This window comes from Mytilus trossulus, chromosome 11 (assembly GCF_036588685.1).
Source record: "Mytilus trossulus isolate FHL-02 chromosome 11, PNRI_Mtr1.1.1.hap1, whole genome shotgun sequence".
Taxonomy (NCBI): domain Eukaryota; kingdom Metazoa; phylum Mollusca; class Bivalvia; order Mytilida; family Mytilidae; genus Mytilus; species Mytilus trossulus.
This window is the reverse complement of record NC_086383.1, coordinates 70,797,330-70,819,364: the sequence shown is the minus strand read 5'-3', so window position 1 is coordinate 70,819,364 and position 22,035 is coordinate 70,797,330. Positions and strand designations below refer to the sequence as shown.

Here is a 22,035-nt window from a genome sequence, read left to right as displayed (position 1 = left end):
GCTTTTTCCCCTGGAGAAGAATCCCAATTTGAAAAAAATTATTCCCGAAAAGACAACTTTTTCCAAAACAGTGCAGTTTCAGTAGTAATTGTACATGTGGATGAATCCAAACTGAAAAACACACATTTAAACATTTTTCATTTTTTTTTAAATGACTAAATGTGCAGATTTGAGGGTATAATAATGTATCATCACTGACAATAAGGGGTCTTATTTTAAATGAGGGTTTACCTCTTGAAAGGGAGTTTGCAAATTGAAGTTCCAGTCAAATTCATGGTTCATTATAAATTTCCCAATTTGATGAAAATGACGCATAGTTTCCCAATAAAAAAGGGTAGAGGTAGTTTTGAAAAAAGCCAACAATATCACTGGCACCTCAGAATGGAACATCTAGTAGGTGACTCCTATATAGCATGTTGTGATGTTCGACAGAGAGGAGGAGTGAAGATCAAATGAAGATAGGAAAATCATTCCTTTAATACTTTAACAAGAAACTTTTGCACAACATTGAACAACAGTTTAATTAACAATCCATATCAGTGTCTTAATCTTATGTATACAACAAAAATGAGGTAAAACAATATATCTTTATTTATTACAGCTGATTTAATTGAGTGTGTAGGGAAAGGTAGATTCCTTTTTTAGCTTGCTTGGTCGCTGAACCATGGAGTCATTATTAGGTTAGGTATTTAGAGTAGACTAGTCCGACAGATAACCAATCTGTCTGTCTGTTAGACTACTTTGAAAGCAAGGTAATATACCTTACACAGCTACTTTTGATTAGGAACTATTTCGGTACTTAAAATATGCATGATATGAAGTACTGGAAATTTACTTTTAATATTTAGTACTATTTTTTTACTTTAAAATTATTGTAATAGTTAGGTACTTGTATTTTACAGTACTTGATTTGTACTAAATATTTTGGTACAGAAATAATACATGTAATACAATATTCCATGATTGAAAATCATAATTTTAAGAAATTTGAAATAGAAAAAACTTTCAAAATGCTGAAAATGTAATGGTAGTAACCAAAAATCTGTAGTACCTTAATTTCAAGTACAAATTAAGTATTGTAAAATACAGGTACCTAAATATTACAATAATTTTAAAGTAACAAAATAGTACTGAATATTAAAAGTAAATTTCCAGTACTACACATTTTTAGTACAGAAAAAGTACCTATGCAAAAGTAGCTGTGAACGTAATAATGACTTTACAGTTCAGCTAACAAGAAAGCTAACCTAGGGATTCTATCTTTCTCATACACACTCAATGGAATCGGCTGTAATTATCTTATATTTTATCCCAAACAAGTTTCTAGGTTCACAATTGCATTTCTTTTTAAAAGAAAGCAATTTGTTTTAAATCTTGGGCTATACAATGCTAAAGCTATAGTAAAATATATCAAGAGAATATAAAAGGACTTGAACAGAACATGCTTTTTTTGTTTATCATTAAAGGGATGATCTTCATTGTATATTCATAGGAGGAAGACTATATACCATCTTTGTTTGACAAAGACGAAGAGGAGGGGTACGGACCAACAGACTTACTGGGTCAGTTAGAGAACTTCAGACAACAATGGAAGCAAGAGTTAATGAAAAAACACAATGATACCAATGATAGTAATACTAATGCTAATCAGACTCCTACTGTGGAGGAAGAGGTAACTGAAAAGTTGTTGAAAAATCATTTAATTGGAAGAGTTTAATATTATACAATCCTATTGGTTATATGTCAGTCAGAGGTAATATTTATACAATTGTTTTTTTTTAATTTAAATGTATAGCATGTATAGGCTGATAGTTCAATCATTTGGAAAATTAGTTTATTCAGTTTGTAATATAATTTATGGTTTGTTTTAAAATTTTACCTACCAAACGTTTAAGTTTTATTCATGTTCTCTGTATTTCAGGCCAAGTTTTTGTTTTACAAAGGAATGAAACTAGAGCAGTCTGGACACTTATATGAAGGTAAACTTATACTCATTACATCAACGGTTAAGTCAACTTCAATCTTTAAAGGTTGGTAGCGAAACTATCAAACATCTAATTCAAAAATAGGTTTGAAATAAGACACTTATTGACATGGTTTCTGACTTGTGCATGAAACCATTTTTGGTTTCAAAATCTTAATTGTACACAATGGTTGAGTACTTGGGTGATAGTTTTTAGACTCTTTAATGGTTGATTACTGTAAATTAAGAAATTATTGTGTGCATTTATTATTGTGATTTTATCATTTTAAACTTAAATGCGACTTAAAGTTTTACGATTTTGAGAAATATACTGCTTATTTCAGATAAATATTACAAAATGCAAGCTTTAATTATTGCGTTCACAACTCTGTCTGTATTATTCACAATAATCACTGATAATAAAAACCTTGCAATAATTTCTGAATTAACAGTACTTGTTATACATTTCACAATTCACCATGTATATGTAGACTATAAAATATGTATTCCTCAGATGAATACTAGGTATAAATATCTCCGCTGCATAGGTATATGTATAACGAGTCCAGAATTGGTCACTACTTTGCCAATGGACCAAGTGAAAGTTGTTAAAATAGCCTGTGCAAGGGTTTCAAATATTAAAACCAATTAGTAATATTTTGAGGAGTTATTCCCCTTGATAATTAAATTTTATTTGGGTTTGTTCATCTTTTATCCTGTGCCTGCTGTTCAATTTTTGTATTTTTTTGTTTACAGCCATAAAGTATTACAGAGAAGCCACACACCTTGATTCAGAGATAGAATTCAAATGTTATTCTAGTGGTAAAAGTCCAAGAGGTTAGTATAAAGAGAAGGCAGAAGAGCTTTTTTTTTTCAACGTCTGTGTAAGAGCTTTTATTTTCAATTATAGGCCCTCTGAAGGGCATACACATTACAACATAAAAACACCTTGATTCAGAGATAGAGTACAAATATTGGTAAAGTGGGGAAAGTTCAAGAGATTAGTTTGTACAATTAACAGAAAAGCAACACATCTTGAACAGACGTAGAATTCAAATGTTTTGTGGCTAGTACATTTTGTGAGTTTTCAGTTCTTAAAAAGTGTTTCAATGTTAAAGTCATGACATATCTCTGTGTCAACTTAACTATAACTTCTATTTTTTCAGAGAGACAAGAAAGTGAAAGTTCAGTTGGAAGGTAATGTATAATTTGAGCATATAACTAACTATCAGGTTAAATTTAACCAGTTAAGTTATTATGGGATACAATTCAAACATAAAACAAATGAATTACAGGTTTCTGACTTTTGACTGCTACATATGGTGAGAAAAAACATGTGTGTGAGCCATATTCATAACCTCTCATTAATTGTAAAAATTAGATGGAATGCTCATATCTTATCAGATAAGAATGACACACTAAAAATGCTAACAGAAAGATAAAATGACAAAAGACTCACCTTATATAGCTTACTATGGGTATGTGATTTTCTCATTGTTGAAGGCCATACAGTGACCCACATCTCATACCACATCTTCTTTAAAAGGACACACCACAAGTTCAAAGGAAGAAATAATAAACTTTACCTATAGTTGTTAATTTCTGTGTTATTTTGGTCTCTTGTGGATGGTTGTCTCATTAGCAATTAAACCACATCTTCTTTTTTATACTTTGCTCTGTGCAAACATTTATATTAGATAAAATTGAGAATGGAAATGGGGAATGTGTCAAAGAATTGACTACTTTTCTATATTTTCAGTATTGACCAGGATGAGATTCTGGACGATGATCTGGTGACACACTTCCAAAAACTTCAGATTGACCACAGGAAAATATGTCAACAACAGTTTGAACAGAATGTAAGTCAATTCAAAATATTGTGACTGTCATACAAGTGAGAGTTTTAATTTTTTCCCCTGGAGAAGAATCCCAATTTGAAAAAAAAATGGCTTAAAATTATTCCTAAAAAGACAACTTTTTTCCCAAACAGTGCAGTCTCAGTAGTAATTGTGCATGAATACAAACTGAAAAACACTCATTTAAACAATTTTCTTGCCTAAAATTACTATATGTGCACATTTGAGGGTCTATTTATGTATCATCACTGACAAAATGGGGTCTTATTTTAAAGCAGGGTTTGACTCTTGAAAATGGGTCTGTATATATTGAAGTTTCAGTCAAATTTATGGTTTATTTTAAATTTTCCCAATTTGATGAAAATGACGCATATTTTCCCAATAAAAAAGGGTAGAGGTAGTTTTGAAAAAAGCCAACAATATCACTGCCTTATGGCTCCCAAAATTTAACATTCTCTCGACTGGTATTTTCCGCAAATACCCCTCCTTAACATGATATATCTGTTTATAAGAAAATGCCTGTACCAAGTCAGGAATATGACATTTTGGGATCTATTCGTTTGATCTTTTGATTTTCCCATTTGATTAGGGACATTCCGTTTATTTTCCTTAGAATTCAGTATTTTTGTGATCCCGCAAATTTTCTTTTTTTTCCATTATTATTATTTGAATTCTAATTACGTGGATTTCATAAAAAATAGTTGAATCACGAACTATCTAAGAACAAATGTTCTATACAGCTATAGGCTCATATACATCTTTTTGCAAAACCAGGAAATCAAATATCCAGGAAATTGCTGCAATTTTTTCTTAATCCACGAAAATTGATACCAATTAAAATAAATGAATACACGGTATCATGGCAATGTAAAGTTGAAGGTCATGAAATGAATGTATCCACAGTAACATATATACACCAAAGTCAAAGGTCGTCAAAATTTTAAATGTCATGAATGTGAGTCTTCGTAAATGTCTATGAGAAAGAAATTCAACAATTTTTTGTATTCAAAAAGCTAAATGATATCTAGAGGTTGTTAAGCAGACAATCATAAGAAAAATACTAATATTTTGACAGTGTTTCATTTTATGTGCAGTTTTGAATTGGTGGTGCAACAATACCTCAAATATTTGTAGCCTATAATGAAAATAATAGTATAATACTATAACAAAGACATGTTTAAGTAACTGGAAATGAAGCTCAATGTCAGTATGACAATATTATTATCCATATACTATATATATGTTCCGGACCATATGAGTATCTGGACCATACGCGTATGGTCATGACCATATGGGTATATACTCATATGGTCCGACCATACACGTATGGTCGGACCGTACGTGTATGGTTGGGGTAATCAACACGATTACTTTTAAAATCTTCATAAGTTTGTGACCCTTCTGGATGTTACTTCACTAAAATGTCATTTTATTATATTATTAAAAAAATAATAAAAAAAACAGTTTCACACAGTTAATATTATTTACTAATTGTAAGTACAATTATAAGGAGATGTCAAAATTAAATGAACATATTGTAAAAGGAATTTTATTGTGTAAAGTAGGTGACATCACCGGCAAGGATCATGATATTTTTTAAAAGACCATGATATTTTTAAAGACATTTTTATTAAGTAAAATATTAAAGTGTATGTTTCTTTATTTTCTTCTATTCTTTATTTCTATACTTCTATTTTAATCTTAATTATAAGACCGGTAAAATAGCATTTAAGAGCCATGAAATAGCTATTGCCTTTGTTAAATATGATCTGTGACATTCATTTTACGATATTAGAGATCAACAGTTTCTCGAAAACACCGTAGATTCATCTGAATTCTCCAAGTCGATATCACTGCCCGCAGCCAAACCAAGCAATCGCAGAAAAGCTTCATGTATGGTACCGTGTGAATGTCATTCTACGTATACAAAAGCACACACGAATACAATTAGCGATGAAAACTAAGATCTACTGACTGTGGCATCATTATTTAATGTTTATGTAGCTTTTAAAATGTAAAAATTAATTCATTTTTTTCTAAACACATTTGTTTTTAAGATAGAGTTTATTGTATTATTTCTATTTTATATTTGAAAAAATACCTATATGGTCAAAATACTCATGGTCTGGCCCGTTAATAACCAAATGAGTATAATACTCATATGGTCCGACCATACGCGTATGGTCCGACCATACGCATATGGGCGGACCATATGAGTATACGCATATGGTCCAAATACTCATATGGTCCGGAACATATGTAAATCTTTTACATAAATTTCAGGCTACCCACATATCTGTCTTACCAGTAGAACTGCTGATTTATATCTTCAAATGGGTTGTCTCCCCTGATTTAGACATCAAACAGCTGGAGATTCTGTCAGAGGTAAGGAATAGATACAAACTATATATTCTAATCTGTCTTACCAGTAGAACTGCTGATTTATATCTTTAAATGGGTTGTCTCCCCTGATCTAGACATCAAACAGCTGGAGATTCTGTCAGAGGTAAGGAATAGATACAAACTTTATATTCTAATCTGTCTTACCAGTAGACTGCTGATTTATATCTTTAAATGGGTTGTCTCCCCTGATCTAGACATCAAACAGCTGGAGATTCTGTCAGAGGTAAGGAATAGATACAAACTATATATTCTAATCTGTCTTACCAGTAGAACTGCTGATTTATATCTTTAAATGGGTTGTCTCCCCTGATCTAGACATCAAACAGCTGGAGATTCTGTCAGAGGTAAGGAATAGATACAAACTATATATTCTTATCTGTCTTACCAGTAGAACTGCTGATTTATATCTTTAAATGGGTTGTCTCCCCTGATCTAGACATCAAACAGCTGGAGATTCTGTCAGAGGTAAGGAATAGATACAAACTATATATTATAATCTGTCTTACCAGTAGAACTGCTGATTTATATCTTTAAATGGGTTGTCTCCCCTGATTTAGACATCAAACAGCTGGAGATTCTGTCAGAGGTAAGGAATAGATACAAACTATATATTCTAATCTGTCTTACCAGTAGAACTGCTGATTTATATCTTCAAATGGGTTGTCTCCCCTGATCTAGACATCAAACAGCTGGAGATTCTGTCAGAGGTAAGGAATAGATACAAACTATATATTCTAATCTGTCTTACCAGTAGAACTGCTGATTTATATCTTTAAATGGGTTGTCTCCCCTGATTTAGACATCAAACAGCTGGAGATTCTGTCAGAGGTAAGGAATAGATACAAACTATATATTATAATCTGTCTTACCAGTAGAACTGCTGATTTATATCTTTAAATGGGTTGTCTCCCCTGATCTAGACATCAAACAGCTGGAGATTCTGTCAGAGGTAAGGAATAGATACAAACTATATATTATAATCTGTCTTACCAGTAGAACTGCTGATTTATATCTTTAAATGGGTTGTCTCCCCTGATTTAGACATCAAACAGCTGGAGATTCTGTCAGAGGTAAGGAATAGATACAAACTATATATTATAATCTGTCTTACCAGTAGAACTGCTGATTTATATCTTTAAATGGGTTGTCTCCCCTGATTTAGACATCAAACAGCTGGAGATTCTGTCAGAGGTAAGGAATAGATACAAACTATATATTATAATCTGTCTTACCAGTAGAACTGCTGATTTATATCTTTAAATGGGTTGTCTCCCCTGATCTAGACATCAAACAGCTGGAGATTCTGTCAGAGGTAAGGAATAGATACAAACTATATATTATAATCTGTCTTACCAGTAGAACTGCTGATTTATATCTTTAAATGGGTTGTCTCCCCTGATCTAGACATCAAACAGCTGGAGATTCTGTCAGAGGTAAGGAATAGATACAAACTATATATTCTAATCTGTCTTACCAGTAGAACTGCTGATTTATATCTTCAAATGGGTTGTCTCCCCTGATCTAGACATCAAACAGCTGGAGATTCTGTCAGAGGTAAGGAATAGATACAAACTATATAGTATAATCTGTCTTACCAGTAGAACTGCTGATTTATATCTTTAAATGGGTTGTCTCCCCTGATCTAGACATCAAACAGCTGGAGATTCTGTCAGAGGTAAGGAATAGATACAAACTATATATTCTAATCTGTCTTACCAGTAGAACTGCTGATTTATATCTTCAAATGGGTTGTCTCCCCTGATCTAGACATCAAACAGCTGGAGATTCTGTCAGAGGTAAGGAATAGATACAAACTATATATTCTAATCTGTCTTACCAATAGAACTGCTGATTTATATCTTCAAATGGGTTGTCTCCCCTGATCTAGACATCAAACAGCTGGAGATTCTGTCAGAGGTAAGGAATAGATACAAACTATATATTCTAATCTGTCTTACCAGTAGAACTGCTGATTTATATCTTCAAATGGGTTGTCTCCCCTGATCTAGACATCAAACAGCTGGAGATTCTGTCAGAGGTAAGGAATAGATACAAACTATATATTCTAATCTGTCTTACCAGTAGAACTGCTGATTTATATCTTCAAATGGGTTGTCTCCCCTGATCTAGACATCAAACAGCTGGAGATTCTGTCAGAGGTAAGGAATAGATACAAACTATATATTCTAATCTGTCTTACCAGTAGAACTGCTGATTTATATCTTCAAATGGGTTGTCTCCCCTGATCTAGACATCAAACAGCTGGAGATTCTGTCAGAGGTAAGGAATAGATACTAACTATATATTATAATCTGTCTTACCAGTAGAACTGCTGATTTATATCTTCAAATGGGTTGTCTCCCCTGATCTAGACATCAAACAGCGGGAGATTCTCTCAGAGGTAAGGAATAGATACAAACTATATATTCTAATCTGTCTTACCAGTAGAACTCCTGATTCATATCTTCAAATGGGTTGTCTCCCCTGATCTAGACATCAAACAGCTGGAGATTCTGTCAGAGGTAAGGAATAGATACAAACTATATATTCTAATCTGTCTTACCAGTAGAACTGCTGATTTATATCTTTAAATGGGTTGTCTCCCCTGATCTAGACATAAAACAGCTGGAGATTCTCTCAGAGGTAAGGAATAGATACAAACTATATATTCTAATCTGTCTTACCAGTAGAACTGCTGATTTATATATTCAAATGGGTTGTCTCCCCTGATCTAGACATCAAACAGCTGGAGATTCTGTCAGAGGTAAGGAATAGATACAAACTATATATTCTAATCTGTCTTACCAGTAGAACTGCTGATTTATATCTTTAAATGGGTTGTCTCCCCTGATCTAGACATCAAACAGCTGGAGATTCTGTCAGAGGTAAGGAATAGATACAAACTATATATTCTAATCTGTCTTACCAGTAGAACTGCTGATTTATATCTTTAAATGGGTTGTCTCCCCTGATCTAGACATCAAACAGCTGGAGATTCTGTCAGAGGTAAGGAATAGATACAAACTATATATTCTAATCTGTCTTACCAGTAGAACTGCTGATTTATATCTTTAAATGGGTTGTCTCCCCTGATCTAGACATCAAACAGCTGGAGATTCTGTCAGAGGTAAGGAATAGATACAAACTATATATTCTAATCTGTCTTACCAGTAGAACTGCTGATTTATATCTTTAAATGGGTTGTCTCCCCTGATCTAGACATCAAACAGCTGGAGATTCTGTCAGAGGTAAGGAATAGATACAAACTATATATTATAATCTGTCTTACCAGTAGAACTGCTGATTTATATCTTTAAATGGGTTGTCTCCCCTGATCTAGACATCAAACAGCTGGAGATTCTGTCAGAGGTAAGGAATAGATACAAACTATATATTATAATCTGTCTTACCAGTAGAACTGCTGATTTATATCTTTAAATGGGTTGTCTCCCCTGATTTAGACATCAAACAGCTGGAGATTCTGTCAGAGGTAAGGAATAGATACAAACTATATATTATAATCTGTCTTACCAGTAGAACTGCTGATTTATATCTTTAAATGGGTTGTCTCCCCTGATCTAGACATCAAACAGCTGGAGATTCTGTCAGAGGTAAGGAATAGATACAAACTATATATTATAATCTGTCTTACCAGTAGAACTGCTGATTTATATCTTTAAATGGGTTGTCTCCCCTGATCTAGACATCAAACAGCTGGAGATTCTGTCAGAGGTAAGGAATAGATACAAACTATATATTCTAATCTGTCTTACCAGTAGAACTGCTGATTTATATCTTCAAATGGGTTGTCTCCCCTGATCTAGACATCAAACAGCTGGAGATTCTGTCAGAGGTAAGGAATAGATACAAACTATATATTATAATCTGTCTTACCAGTAGAACTGCTGATTTATATCTTTAAATGGGTTGTCTCCCCTGATCTAGACATCAAACAGCTGGAGATTCTGTCAGAGGTAAGGAATAGATACAAACTATATATTCTAATCTGTCTTACCAGTAGAACTGCTGATTTATATCTTCAAATGGGTTGTCTCCCCTGATCTAGACATCAAACAGCTGGAGATTCTGTCAGAGGTAAGGAATAGATACAAACTATATATTCTAATCTGTCTTACCAATAGAACTGCTGATTTATATCTTCAAATGGGTTGTCTCCCCTGATCTAGACATCAAACAGCTGGAGATTCTGTCAGAGGTAAGGAATAGATACAAACTATATATTCTAATCTGTCTTACCAGTAGAACTGCTGATTTATATCTTCAAATGGGTTGTCTCCCCTGATCTAGACATCAAACAGCTGGAGATTCTGTCAGAGGTAAGGAATAGATACAAACTATATATTCTAATCTGTCTTACCAGTAGAACTGCTGATTTATATCTTCAAATGGGTTGTCTCCCCTGATCTAGACATCAAACAGCTGGAGATTCTGTCAGAGGTAAGGAATAGATACAAACTATATATTCTAATCTGTCTTACCAGTAGAACTGCTGATTTATATCTTCAAATGGGTTGTCTCCCCTGATCTAGACATCAAACAGCTGGAGATTCTGTCAGAGGTAAGGAATAGATACTAACTATATATTATAATCTGTCTTACCAGTAGAACTGCTGATTAATATCTTCAAATGGGTTGTCTCCCCTGATCTAGACATCAAACAGCTGGAGATTCTCTCAGAGGTAAGGAATAGATACAAACTATATATTCTAATCTGTCTTACCAGTAGAACTCCTGATTCATATCTTCAAATGGGTTGTCTCCCCTGATCTAGACATCAAACAGCTGGAGATTCTGTCAGAGGTAAGGAATAGATACAAACTATATATTATAATCTGTCTTACCAGTAGAACTGCTGATTTATATCTTTAAATGGGTTGTCTCCCCTGATCTAGACATAAAACAGCTGGAGATTCTCTCAGAGGTAAGGAATAGATACAAACTATATATTCTAATCTGTCTTACCAGTAGAACTGCTGATTTATATCTTCAAATGGGTTGTCTCCCCTGATCTAGACATCAAACAGCTGGAGATTCTCTCAGAGGTAAGGAATAGATACAAACTATATATTCTAATCTGTCTTACCAGTAGAACTCCTGATTCATATCTTCAAATGGGTTGTCTCCCCTGATCTAGACATCAAACAGCTGGAGATTCTGTCAGAGGTAAGGAATAGATACAAACTATATATTATAATCTGTCTTACCAGTAGAACTGCTGATTTATATCTTTAAATGGGTTGTCTCCCCTGATCTAGACATCAAACAGCTGGAGATTCTGTCAGAGGTAAGGAATAGATACAAACTATATATTCTAATCTGTCTTACCAGTAGAACTGCTGATTTATATCTTCAAATGGGTTGTCTCCCCTGATCTAGACATCAAACAGCTGGAGATTCTGTCAGAGGTAAGGAATAGATACAAACTATATATTCTAATCTGTCTTACCAATAGAACTGCTGATTTATATCTTCAAATGGGTTGTCTCCCCTGATCTAGACATCAAACAGCTGGAGATTCTGTCAGAGGTAAGGAATAGATACAAACTATATATTCTAATCTGTCTTACCAGTAGAACTGCTGATTTATATCTTCAAATGGGTTGTCTCCCCTGATCTAGACATCAAACAGCTGGAGATTCTGTCAGAGGTAAGGAATAGATACAAACTATATATTCTAATCTGTCTTACCAGTAGAACTGCTGATTTATATCTTCAAATGGGTTGTCTCCCCTGATCTAGACATCAAACAGCTGGAGATTCTGTCAGAGGTAAGGAATAGATACAAACTATATATTCTAATCTGTCTTACCAGTAGAACTGCTGATTTATATCTTCAAATGGGTTGTCTCCCCTGATCTAGACATCAAACAGCTGGAGATTCTGTCAGAGGTAAGGAATAGATACTAACTATATATTATAATCTGTCTTACCAGTAGAACTGCTGATTTATATCTTCAAATGGGTTGTCTCCCCTGATCTAGACATCAAACAGCGGGAGATTCTCTCAGAGGTAAGGAATAGATACAAACTATATATTCTAATCTGTCTTACCAGTAGAACTCCTGATTCATATCTTCAAATGGGTTGTCTCCCCTGATCTAGACATCAAACAGCTGGAGATTCTGTCAGAGGTAAGGAATAGATACAAACTATATATTCTAATCTGTCTTACCAGTAGAACTGCTGATTTATATCTTTAAATGGGTTGTCTCCCCTGATCTAGACATAAAACAGCTGGAGATTCTCTCAGAGGTAAGGAATAGATACAAACTATATATTCTAATCTGTCTTACCAGTAGAACTGCTGATTTATATATTCAAATGGGTTGTCTCCCCTGATCTAGACATCAAACAGCTGGAGATTCTGTCAGAGGTAAGGAATAGATACAAACTATATATTCTAATCTGTCTTACCAGTAGAACTGCTGATTTATATCTTTAAATGGGTTGTCTCCCCTGATCTAGACATCAAACAGCTGGAGATTCTGTCAGAGGTAAGGAATAGATACAAACTATATATTCTAATCTGTCTTACCAGTAGAACTGCTGATTTATATCTTTAAATGGGTTGTCTCCCCTGATCTAGACATCAAACAGCTGGAGATTCTGTCAGAGGTAAGGAATAGATACAAACTATATATTATAATCTGTCTTACCAGTAGAACTGCTGATTTATATCTTTAAATGGGTTGTCTCCCCTGATTTAGACATCAAACAGCTGGAGATTCTGTCAGAGGTAAGGAATAGATACAAACTATATATTATAATCTGTCTTACCAGTAGAACTGCTGATTTATATCTTTAAATGGGTTGTCTCCCCTGATCTAGACATCAAACAGCTGGAGATTCTGTCAGAGGTAAGGAATAGATACAAACTATATATTATAATCTGTCTTACCAGTAGAACTGCTGATTTATATCTTTAAATGGGTTGTCTCCCCTGATCTAGACATCAAACAGCTGGAGATTCTGTCAGAGGTAAGGAATAGATACAAACTATATATTCTAATCTGTCTTACCAGTAGAACTGCTGATTTATATCTTCAAATGGGTTGTCTCCCCTGATCTAGACATCAAACAGCTGGAGATTCTGTCAGAGGTAAGGAATAGATACAAACTATATATTATAATCTGTCTTACCAGTAGAACTGCTGATTTATATCTTTAAATGGGTTGTCTCCCCTGATCTAGACATCAAACAGCTGGAGATTCTGTCAGAGGTAAGGAATAGATACAAACTATATATTCTAATCTGTCTTACCAGTAGAACTGCTGATTTATATCTTCAAATGGGTTGTCTCCCCTGATCTAGACATCAAACAGCTGGAGATTCTGTCAGAGGTAAGGAATAGATACAAACTATATATTCTAATCTGTCTTACCAATAGAACTGCTGATTTATATCTTCAAATGGGTTGTCTCCCCTGATCTAGACATCAAACAGCTGGAGATTCTGTCAGAGGTAAGGAATAGATACAAACTATATATTCTAATCTGTCTTACCAGTAGAACTGCTGATTTATATCTTCAAATGGGTTGTCTCCCCTGATCTAGACATCAAACAGCTGGAGATTCTGTCAGAGGTAAGGAATAGATACAAACTATATATTCTAATCTGTCTTACCAGTAGAACTGCTGATTTATATCTTCAAATGGGTTGTCTCCCCTGATCTAGACATCAAACAGCTGGAGATTCTGTCAGAGGTAAGGAATAGATACAAACTATATATTCTAATCTGTCTTACCAGTAGAACTGCTGATTTATATCTTCAAATGGGTTGTCTCCCCTGATCTAGACATCAAACAGCTGGAGATTCTGTCAGAGGTAAGGAATAGATACTAACTATATATTATAATCTGTCTTACCAGTAGAACTGCTGATTAATATCTTCAAATGGGTTGTCTCCCCTGATCTAGACATCAAACAGCTGGAGATTCTCTCAGAGGTAAGGAATAGATACAAACTATATATTCTAATCTGTCTTACCAGTAGAACTCCTGATTCATATCTTCAAATGGGTTGTCTCCCCTGATCTAGACATCAAACAGCTGGAGATTCTGTAAGAGGTAAGGAATAGATACAAACTATATATTATAATCTGTCTTACCAGTAGAACTGCTGATTTATATCTTTAAATGGGTTGTCTCCCCTGATCTAGACATAAAACAGCTGGAGATTCTCTCAGAGGTAAGGAATAGATACAAACTATATATTCTAATCTGTCTTACCAGTAGAACTGCTGATTTATATCTTCAAATGGGTTGTCTCCCCTGATCTAGACATCAAACAGCTGGAGATTCTCTCAGAGGTAAGGAATAGATACAAACTATATATTCTAATCTGTCTTACCAGTAGAACTCCTGATTCATATCTTCAAATGGGTTGTCTCCCCTGATCTAGACATCAAACAGCTGGAGATTCTGTCAGAGGTAAGGAATAGATACAAACTATATATTATAATCTGTCTTACCAGTAGAACTGCTGATTTATATCTTTAAATGGGTTGTCTCCCCTGATCTAGACATAAAACAGCTGGAGATTCTCTCAGAGGTAAGGAATAGATACAAACTATATATTCTAATCTGTCTTACCAGTAGAACTGCTGATTTATATCTTCAAATGGGTTGTCTCCCCTGATCTAGACATCAAACAGCTGGAGATTCTCTCAGAGGTAAGGAATAGATACAAACTATATATTCTAATCTGTCTTACCAGTAAAACTGCTGATTTATATCTTCAAATGGGTTGTCTCCCCTGATCTAGACATCAAACAGCTGGAGATTCTCTCAGAGGTAAGGAATAGATACAAACTATATATTCTAATCTGTCTTACCAGTAAAACTGCTGATTTATATCTTCAAATGGGTTGTCTCCCCTGATCTAGACATCAAACAGCTGGAGATTCTCTCAGAGGTAAGGAATAGATACAAACTTTATATTCTAATCTGTCTTACCAGTAGAACTGCTGATTTATATCTTCAAATGGGTTGTCTCCCCTGATCTAGACATCAAACAGCTGGAGATTCTGTCAGAGGTAAGGAATAGATACAAACTATATATTTTATAGTGTCATTGTGTTGCTGGATCAAATGTTGGCCATATCTATTATTATACCTCAGTAATGTGTACCTTTTAGCTATGCTGTATATAGAGCTGGTTTCATTTTTGTCTGGTCTAAACTCTACATGGAGGCAAGACTAAGCCATGTTATTTCTAGTGGCTATTAACTAATTTCATAAGATTTGCGATTGGAGAGGAACCACTTGTGATGATTTAACAATAATTGGTATGCAGTTGTATTAGCATTGGGAAATCAGATTTCCAGGGGGATTATTTGGTCTTTCATACTTTTTGAAAGTTATGCAAAGTTAACATGATATAGTGTTGCAATTTTAATTTTTAAACCATGTGTAATTAATTGATAACATTTTATAAAAAAAATGATGTAGCGTCACTGTGTTTGGACAAAAAATGTTGGAGTGGCCCAAGCATCTATTCAAGATTTGATATTCTCAAATAACTTGATTTTGAAATAAAATTATATGAAATTTAATGCCTTCAAAACAAAAAATTAGAAATGTATTCAGTAATTTTGTAAGGATTCAATAAATAAAAATTTGACTTAAAAAGTTGATATGTATTTTAGGTGAGCAGAGGGTTCCATATTTGTGCCCGAGATGATGGAATATGGAGGCAGATCTGTTCAAGGTAGAGTGTTACCCTTAGTTATACATTGTAAGGGCCTCATTGGTCACATGATTAAGTTACAGAACTTATATGTGTAAATAGGACTGAATAAATAAACCTAGTTAAAATTAGAATCAAAAAGGAGAATGCTTCAAAGAGACAAGAAAAAGAACAGAAAATATGATGGAATATGGAGGCAGATTTGTTCACGGTAGAGTGTTACCTTCAGTTATACATTATAGGGGCCTCATTGGTCACATGATTAAGTTACAGAACTTATACGTGTAAATAGGACTGAATAAACAAACCTAGTTAAAATTAGAATCAAAAAGGAGAATGCTTCAAAGAGACAAGAAAAAGAGCAGAAAATATGATGGAATATGGAGGCAGAGTTGTTAACGGTAGAGTGTTACCCTCAGTTATACATTATAGGGGCCTCATTGGTCACATGTTTAAGTTACAGTACTTATATGTGTAAATTGAACTGAATAAATAAACCTAGTTAAAATTAGAATCAAAAAGGAGAATGCTTCAAAGAGACAAGAAAAAGAGCAGAAAACATGATGGAATATGGAGGCAGAGTTGTTCACAGTAGAGTGTTACCCTCAGTTATACATTATAGGGGCCTCATTGGTCACATGATTAAGTTACAGATCTGTTCAAGGTAGAGTGTTACCCTCAGTTATACATTGTAGGGGCCTCATTGGTCACATGTTTAAGTTACAGTACTTATATGTGTAAATTGAACTGAATAGACAAACGTAGTTAAATTGAGAATGGAAATGGGGAATGTGTCAAAGAGACAGCAACCTGACCAAAGAGCAGAAAAACATCCCAAAGCCAACAATGGGTTTTCAACACAGGGAGAACATCCCTTACCCAGAGGCTTTCTTCAGCCAGTCTCTAAACAAAAATGAGTTCTAGTTCACCTTACATATACTGATCGATTTAAATACAATGGCTGAATTTTTTTTTATTGTTGAATAGATTTCCAGATTTCTTAACCTCAATAGCTTGTTCATCTTGCATTGATTATGGACTACATGAGTGATGTGTTTAAACACATTATTTAGAAATTATCAATTATAATAGAATTCCTAGAACAAATATTTTTATACCCCTTTGGTCATGGGGCTTTATCCTTAAACATGTTAAACATGTTAAATGTGTTTATAGCCTGAACAGTATAATGACTTTTTTCAGAACCTGGGGCCCAAACACTGGGAAACTGAGAAAGTATGTCTCGTGGAGAAACATGTTTATTAATAGACCACATGTACTGTTTAATGGTAGGTAAAACAAATCAGCTTTAGAAACAGGGTTTGTTATGTATGACAGGACTTCTCTTCTAGTGATTGGTTGTGTGGTAAGAGTCCTGAAATGCTAGAGATCTCCTTCTGAGTCAAATCTTATCTCTTGTTGATAAATGAGTAAAAACAAATACAGGAAGTTGATTTATGAGTGAAAACTACAATCGTAAATACATCAGATATTTTTCAAATATTTGATCTCTCATAGAAAAAGTGAAATCATAATAACAATATATGAGTATTTTTATTTCAAACATCAGAGAGTTTTTCAAAATATATGAAAATGAAAAGTGTGGAGTATTGGATTCTCAGCTGCTCATCCCTAGTCAGGGGTACTACTTATACAAGTGTATTTTATTTACTTGAAGAAGTAAAAAAAAATATACACATATAAGTAAATTTGTAGGATACTTATACAAGTGAATTTTATTTACTTGTATAGGTAAAAAAAAAATTGGCTTAGTTATGTCCCTTAGGCATTCAGAATTTTTTACTTGTATAAGTAAAAAAATCATCCTTTCTTCTTTTCTTGAATTCTTAAGATTTCATTGGTCTAATAGAATTTTAAATTGTGTACCCTTTGCAGATGTCTTTACTAATCATTCAAGTGTAATTTCATGGACAATTAAAGTCCCATTTGTCTGTTATCTTCTTAACACTGCTCATTTACAAGCCCCAAAGGAGCAATTTTTGAGTGCCTTGCGCAAATATACAAGATCTTTGCTCAATTAGTTTCTTTGATGAATTACTGAGATGAAACATTGAACTTTAATGAAAAAATTTGAGCAAACCTGGGAAAAATTCTTAAAGGCATGATTTTACATCTCAAAACTTGAGGATTTTTGTGAGATTGTAAGAAAAATTTACTTGTACAAGTAAATTTTTCAGAAAATTAAGGGGAGATTATTCAAACATTATTTATTTACTTATATGTGTATATTTTTTTTCACTTCTTTAAGTAAATAAAATACACTTGTACAAGTAGTACCCCTGACTGTCCACAAAAGGATGGAAGTTCTTAAAAACTTTCTTAATTCTTACCATTATTTCTCCTTTCTAACAGGTTGCTACATCAGTAGGACATCCTATATGAGGGTAGGAGAGAAGAGTCTGGACTCATTCTACAAACCATGGCACCTCGTGGAATATTTCAGATACATGAGATTCTTCCCAGACGGTTAGTTGATATCTCATGCTAAAACATTGTTAAGAGAGAAATGTCTGAATTTTAAACCTAACATTTTTGGCTATAATATGAAGGAGTTATACCCCTTTGAATATAAAATGTGGTTATATATAGCACTGCAACAGTTTGTCAGTGCAACTCTTCTGGAACCTGACAGCAAGATTTCATGACACTTTGTAGATAATTGAGACATGCTATGCAAATAAATTATGATTCAATTTCTTTCTTTCTTATAGTTATCCCCCTTTGAATTTAGCATTTAGGCATGATTTACTACTACAACAGTTTGTCAGGGCAACTCATCTCAAACCACATAACAGAATTTCATGAAACTTTGTACATGATATTCATCATTATCAATGTATTAGTGTGTGATTATGACAAAGTGCATTCTGACCCAAATCTCCCCATTTATTTCTGAAATAATCCTTCTTCAAAACCAAGTATTAATGAAATAATATTTTGATATTTAGGTGTTATGTTGATGATTTCCAGTTCAGAAGACCCCTATACAACACTGTCAAAACTGAGGTCCCAAAGTACTAGGGAGCAGGGACTGTTGATTGGGCGTTACAGATTCAATGGAGACAGGGTGAGTCTAATGTTCTATAGATAATACAACACTGTCAAAACTGAGGTCTCAAAGTACAAGGGAGCAGGGACTGTTGATTGGGCGTTACAGATTCAATGGTGACAGGGTGAGTCTAATGTTCTATAGATAATACAACACTGTCAAAACTGAGGTCTCAAAGTACAAGGGAGCAGGGACTGTTGATTGGGCGTTACAGATTTAATGGAGACAGGGTGAGTCTAATGTTCTATAGATAATACAACACTGTCAAAACTGAGGTCTCAAAGTACAAGGGAGCAGGGACTGTTGATTGGGCGTTACAGATTCAATGGTGACAGGGTGAGTCTAATGTTCTATAGATAATACAACACTGTCAAAACTGAGGTCTCAAAGTACAAGGGAGCAGGGACTGTTGATTGGGCGTTACAGATTTAATGGAGACAGGGTGAGTCTAATGTTCTATAGATAATACAACACTGTCAAAACTGAGGTCTCAAAGTACAAGGGAGCAGGGACTGTTGATTGGGCGTTACAGATTCAATGGAGACCAGGTGAGTCTAATGTTCTATAGATAATACAACACTGTCAAAACTGAGGTCTCAAAGTACAAGGGAGCAGGGACTGTTGATTGGGCGTTACAGATTCAATGGAGACCAGGTGAGTCTAATGTTCTATAGATAATACAACACTGTCAAAACTGAGGTCTCAAAGTACAAGGGAGCAGGGACTGTTGATTGGGCGTTACAGATTTAATGGAGACCAGGTGAGTCTAATGTTCTATAGATAATACAACACTGTCAAAACTGAGGTCTCAAAGTACAAGGGAGCAGGGACTGTTGATTGGGCGTTACAGATTTAATGGAGACCAGGTGAGTCTAATGTTCTATAGATAATACAACACTGTCAAAACTGAGGTCCCAAAGTACAAGGGAGCAGGGACTGTTGATTGGGCGTTACAGATTTAATGGAGACCGGGTGAGTCTAAGGGATTGTTGAAAACTGGCCTGTTCTTAGATCAGGTTGGCCTTTGATGTGAACTGTTGTCCTGACTTGGCGCCCGTCGTCGTACTGTGTCAAACATTGCAAAAATCTTCTCCTGAAACTACTGGGCCAAAAAAATTTGAACTTTACCTGAATGTTTAGTTCATAATTTGTATCCAAAGTTTGGATCCATCAACAAACATGGCCGCCATGGCTAAAATAGGAGATAAGGAGTCAAATGCCATTTTTGGCTTATATCTCAAAAACATTTAAAAATCTTCTCCTCTGAAACTATTGGTCCTAATACACCCAAACTTTAACTGAATGTTCCTTAGGGTAACTAGTTTATAAATTGTATCCAAAGACTTGATCTATCATTAAACATGGCTGTCATGTATAAAAATAAAACTTAGGGGTCAAAATTCATCAAATGCAATGGTGTATGTAACTTTGCTAAAGAGAAGTAATTTAATTTCTTCTTCTGGATCCATATCAAATTTTGATAAGATATGAGCTACACAATAATAGTTTATTACTCTTATACACAGTTCATATTTTTTTCTAAAAACCAGATAGCTGCAACAAACAAAAAAAAACCACCACAATTGTGAAGTCAGATATCAGAAATGTGACTGCTCTTACAATTGTTAGTGGTTATCTTAGGACTGACAGTTTTTGCCACGTTGGATTTCATTATAAAGAAAAACATAATTATGCATCATATTAAGAGGGTATCATGTTATTAAGGGATATAACCATTTGTACCTCAGCTTTGGCATAGATTGTGAACATTTTATGTGCAACTGTTTTTTTAAACATATTTTTTTATCATCTTTTTATATTGCTTTTGTAGATAACTTCTGTTTTGAAGAGAGTTAAAACAAAAGACAGCACATTGAATTACTACCCACGGAAAAGACAACCACGACAACAAATAGATCCAAATGAAATGGAACAAACATTTCAAGTGGTGAGTAAACTGTTCTATGAATTACTACCCACGTAAAAGACAACCACGACAACAAATAGATCCAAATGAAATGGAACAAACGTTTCAAGTGGTAAGGAAAGCAAAACTTGTGCATACAGTGCTGCACCATCTTGCGAAAGATAGAAGTGGACCACTCCTTCTTCATTATTTTGACCAATGAGATCACTTCTGCATGTCTGAATTGTTTATCTTACATTTTCTACATTTACAAGGGATTATTTTTAGGATTAGTTTATTAAATGTAGTTATTAGTCATTTACAAGTGCATCCAATGGTAATCATCACCTCTTCTATAAAAAGCTTTTTCCCAGTCTGCTAAATTTTAAAAAGAAGATGTGGTATGATTGCCTTTGAGACAACTCTCAACAAGAGACCAACTGACAAAGAAATTAACATGTATAGGTCAAGGTCACTTTATGACCTTCAACAATGAAAATCATACCATATCTTCTGTTTATATTTTGTACATAATGGGATACATACTCATAGTTTGGAAAGGTTTTTGGAAAGTTTGCTATAGCTTGCTATTGCTGCTTTCCATAGCCATCGGCCTCAAACTTATGGTGACAGATTATCGCCATTTATTCTGATCCGAGATAATTTAGTACTAGTACTAGGGTTTGAATTCTGAGTCTTGGAAGGTTCTTTTAAAATTTCGAGTAACTACTCATTTGACACAGCTTTAATAAAACCGATTGAATATTCACCGACGATTCAGATGAATTTAACTTCATTTTGAAAATGTGAATCTCAACACTACTTCGAGGATCTGCCATACGATGAAGAGAAAATCACAAGATATCTACGCCAGATTGCGTCAGTTTCATTCATGAAAATTTCATGAATGAACATTTTCCGCTCTACTTTTACCTACCTGTTTACTATATACGTACGTAAACGTGGTAAAAGCCCGAGAGTATCGAAAAAATCGGGAATGACTGATTAAAATGCGAGAGCAAGTTGTCATTTTGACTGCCAAGCCGTCGGATAATTGACAAGTGATGATGTTTTGTTAAACAAAACACAGGTGATAGAATATAAAATTATCGATAATTATATTCTAAT

The 22,035-nt window shown here is 34.2% G+C and overlaps 1 protein-coding gene across 5 annotated transcripts in view; it reads left to right on the top strand.

Moving 5' to 3' along the window:
• The window catches only part of LOC134691523 (F-box only protein 9-like), a 39,446-nt gene that overhangs the window by 11,050 nt on the left and 6,361 nt on the right, over positions 1-22,035 (top strand). Inside the window, exons 2-13 of one of the 5 annotated variants that reach the window (XM_063552082.1) lie at positions 1,493-1,672; positions 1,922-1,979; positions 2,720-2,800; positions 3,130-3,160; positions 3,723-3,822; positions 6,103-6,204; positions 15,891-15,937; positions 16,128-16,142; positions 17,135-17,220; positions 18,305-18,418; positions 18,901-19,019; positions 20,833-20,949. In XM_063552082.1, coding sequence (XP_063408152.1) covers positions 1,493-1,672; positions 1,922-1,979; positions 2,720-2,800; positions 3,130-3,160; positions 3,723-3,822; positions 6,103-6,204; positions 15,891-15,937; positions 16,128-16,142; positions 17,135-17,220; positions 18,305-18,418; positions 18,901-19,019; positions 20,833-20,949 — 1,050 coding nt within the window. Of the gene's footprint in view, positions 1-1,492; positions 1,673-1,921; positions 1,980-2,719; positions 2,801-3,129; positions 3,161-3,722; positions 3,823-6,102; positions 6,205-15,890; positions 15,953-16,127; positions 16,143-17,134; positions 17,221-18,304; positions 18,419-18,900; positions 19,020-19,276; positions 19,338-19,382; positions 19,444-19,912; positions 19,974-20,832; positions 20,950-22,035 lie in introns of all 5 variants that reach the window. The other 4 variants (XM_063552084.1, XM_063552083.1, XM_063552085.1 and 1 more) reach the window with 4 other exon arrangements.